This window comes from Limulus polyphemus, unplaced genomic scaffold (assembly GCF_000517525.1).
Source record: "Limulus polyphemus unplaced genomic scaffold, Limulus_polyphemus-2.1.2 Scaffold778, whole genome shotgun sequence".
Taxonomy (NCBI): Eukaryota; Metazoa; Arthropoda; class Merostomata; order Xiphosura; family Limulidae; genus Limulus; species Limulus polyphemus.
The window spans coordinates 51,687-55,103 of record NW_013666388.1 but is presented as its reverse complement, the minus strand read 5'-3'; the positions used below and the strand labels follow the sequence as shown (position 1 = coordinate 55,103).

The 3,417-nt window shown below is 29.4% G+C and overlaps 1 protein-coding gene across 1 annotated transcript in view; it reads left to right on the top strand.

Annotated features, from left to right (window-relative positions):
• LOC106460476 overlaps nucleotides 1–3,417 on the top strand; it is a 43,859-nt gene that overhangs the window by 13,020 nt on the left and 27,422 nt on the right. The window contains exon 8 of the mRNA XM_022387214.1: nucleotides 321–476. Coding sequence (XP_022242922.1) covers nucleotides 321–476 — 156 coding nt within the window. The remainder of the gene's footprint in view (nucleotides 1–320; nucleotides 477–3,417) is intronic.

Below are 3,417 nucleotides of genomic sequence, written 5' to 3'. Positions count from 1 at the left end.
AGAGCACAGATAGCCCATTGTGTAGCGCTTTGTGCTCAATTACAAACAAACAAACTTTCACTGTTAAATTAGGGACGGCTTGCACAGATAGCAATCGTGTAGTTTTGCGCGAAATTCTAAACAAATCAAACTAAAATTTTAGTTGAAAGAGAATAAATAGCACTATTGTAGTCCATGACAAATCTCTAGATAAACAAGTTACTAGATAATAATCGGTGATCAAACCATTCGTGTTTTCATCTGTAGGTCAGTTTTTTTCCCTATTAGCAACCAGTTATTACACGACTGATAATGTTATTGTCAAATGTTCTCTACTTTAGGGTGATTCCGGAGGTCCCCTGATGATTGAAGGACCAAATAACCGTTGGTCTGTGATTGGTGTCGTATCGTGGGGATTTCGATGTGCTGAACCCGGCTATCCAGGAGTTTACACTAGAATTACTGAAGTTTTAGACTGGATCAAGAGCAACGCCATTTGAAAAATGTTAATAGTTGGTTCATGTAATGAGCTTATACATTTAGCAGTAATCAAATTAACGACAAATATGATCTTGATATTTAAGTTATTCAAATAAAATCTTAACATTCATGCGACTGACAATATAAGCTTGATTCAGATATATAAAGTAGAATTTTTTTGTCTTTTATTTCTTCCAATTAAAACGGTTAAGTATAGTAAGTACAACTTCATGAATACTGACAATGTTATTGTTTAACTACATTTTATGTGCTTGCTTCACAGATTAATTGTTATAAGTGTCACTAGTTACGTCTGTTAAGGATAGGTGTTATTATTCTTGTTTAGTACATTATCTTTACGTTTCTCAGTAAAATTTTGAATGTTTCTCATTATTACCTTATGTTCAGTATTATTATTTTTCTAGGTTTAGGAAATGTTCAGTTACTTCCATAATTTTTGAAATAAATATTTACGTCAAGACATTACAGATCTGTAAGGTATTATATGTTTCAGATCTTTTTTTAAGAAATCTTAGTAGTCATATTTTTCATATAAAGAGTTTGTTAATGTTCCATTAGCATTTCTAGTAACGTAATAAAAAGTTACGTACGAGATTTTTTATGTTTTCTGTAAACTCTCAATTAAAATTAATCCTTACAGGGTTTTTACTGTTCTAAAAATTTCGTTCTTATATTTTACACAAATATTGAATATGGAAGTGGTTTTTGGGAAGTTAATTTTTTGTTATATGTAATCGGAAGTTTTATATTCCAGCATTTTATGATATTGTCCCTGAAAGAGTTGTGAATTTTCATTTATATTGAAGTTTGTTAGTTGCTCTTTTTGTCACGAACCTGATTTATGCAGCTTTCACCTTTATGATTTTACTTACCAATTTAATGGAAGGACAAAAAAAAATGTATTTTAAAAACGTTTGCTTTGAACTAAAACTATTCTGTAGTATAAATTGGTGGCTTATGTGTATAAGTGCCCCCCAGTGGCACAGCGGTATATCTGCGGACTTACAACGCTAGAATCCGGGTTTCGATACCCGTGGTGGGCGGAGCACAGATAGCCCATTGTGTAGCTTTGTGCTTAATTACAAACAAACAGCGTGTATAAGTATTTGAGTTCTGATTTGGGATAATGTTTTCATGGAGATAGTTTTTTTTTCACATGTTAATAGATCTTGATTTAAAATTCAATTTTACTGTTGCAATTTATAATTTTCATGTTCACTAAAAAAAATCTAATAAAACTTTATAATGTTCTATAAATCGTTCAATTCTCATGTTTTTGTAGATTTTATTGGAAATAAGTTACATCTTATCAATTGTTATCAAAATGAATTCACAGAAAAAAGAGCTTGAATTTAAATAAACTTAGAAAGACCTGACAAACTAATTTAGAAGCAATTTTTTCACATATGATTATCAAGTAATAATTAATTCTTTGATATTTGACATGATATTATTAACGTAGACAAATAAGATAGTTTATTTTAAGTTTTATTTATTCGACTAACGAAATATATATATGTAATACAAATATCTTATCACTTCAGGAATCAACTAATTTAAATGTAATACATACTTCTTGTTGTGTTTACGGAAACCAACTAACTTAAATGTAATACGTACTTCTTGTTAACTTTACGGAAACCAACTAATTTAAATGTAATACATACTTCTTGTTACCTTTACGGAAACCAACTAATTTAAATGTAATACATACTTCTTGTTGTGTTTACGGAAACCAACTAATTTAAATGTAATACATACTACTTGTTGTGTTTACGGAAACCAACTAATTTAAATGTAATACATACTTCTTGTTACCTTTACGGAAACCAACTAATTTAAATGTAATACATACTTCTTGTTAACTTTACGGAAACCAACCAATTTAAATGTAATACATACTTCTTGTTGTGTTTACGGAAACCAACCAATTTAAATGTAATACATACTTCTTGTTAACTTTACGGAAACCAACCAATTTAAATGTAATACATACTTCTTGTTGTGTTTACGGAAACCAACCAATTTAAATGCAATACATACTTCTTGTTGTGTTTACGGAAACCAACCAATTTAAATGTAATACATACTTCTTGTTGTGTTTACGGAAACCAACCAATTTAAATGGAATACATACTTCTTGTTGTGTTTACGGAAACCAACCAATTTAAATGGAATACATACTTCTTGTTGTGTTTACGGAAACCAACCAATTTAAATGTAATACGTACTTCTTGTTGTGTTTACGGAAACCAACCAATTTAAATGTAATACGTACTTCTTGTTAACTTTACGGAAACCAACCAATTTAATTGTAATACATACTTCTTGTTGTGTTTAAGGAAACTAACTAATTTCAAAGTAAGAGAGGTATTCTTGTTATCTTTATAGGAATCAATTAATTTAAAATGGTTCTTCCTTTTTTACGAAAATATACTCATGTCAATTATTTAATTGTGGTTATTTTGTTAAAACAAATTTTACGTTATATTAAATATTTGTTCTTTAAAATAAAAATAATACAATTAACATTTAAGAGTGGTCTCTATATATTTTTATCATGTAATAGTGAACCGTACAGCTCAATGCAACCTCACTAAAATAAGAATAAATATTTCGTACATTAAACTTTAAATATGAGTAATACACAACATTAAAGCATTGTCAGAGTTAATTTTATCAGGACTGTGCACGCACGTTATGCTTTACCTCTATCAGAGTTTACCTCAGAAAGATTAAACATGCACTTCATGGTTTATCTCTATCAGAGTTTACCTTAGAAAGATTAAACATGCACTTCATGGTTTACCTCTATCAGAGTTTACCTTAGAAAGATTAAACATGCACTTCATGGTTTACCTCTATCAGAGTTTACCTTAGAAAGATTAAACATGCACTTCATGGTTTACCTCTATCAGAGTTTACCTTAGAAAGATT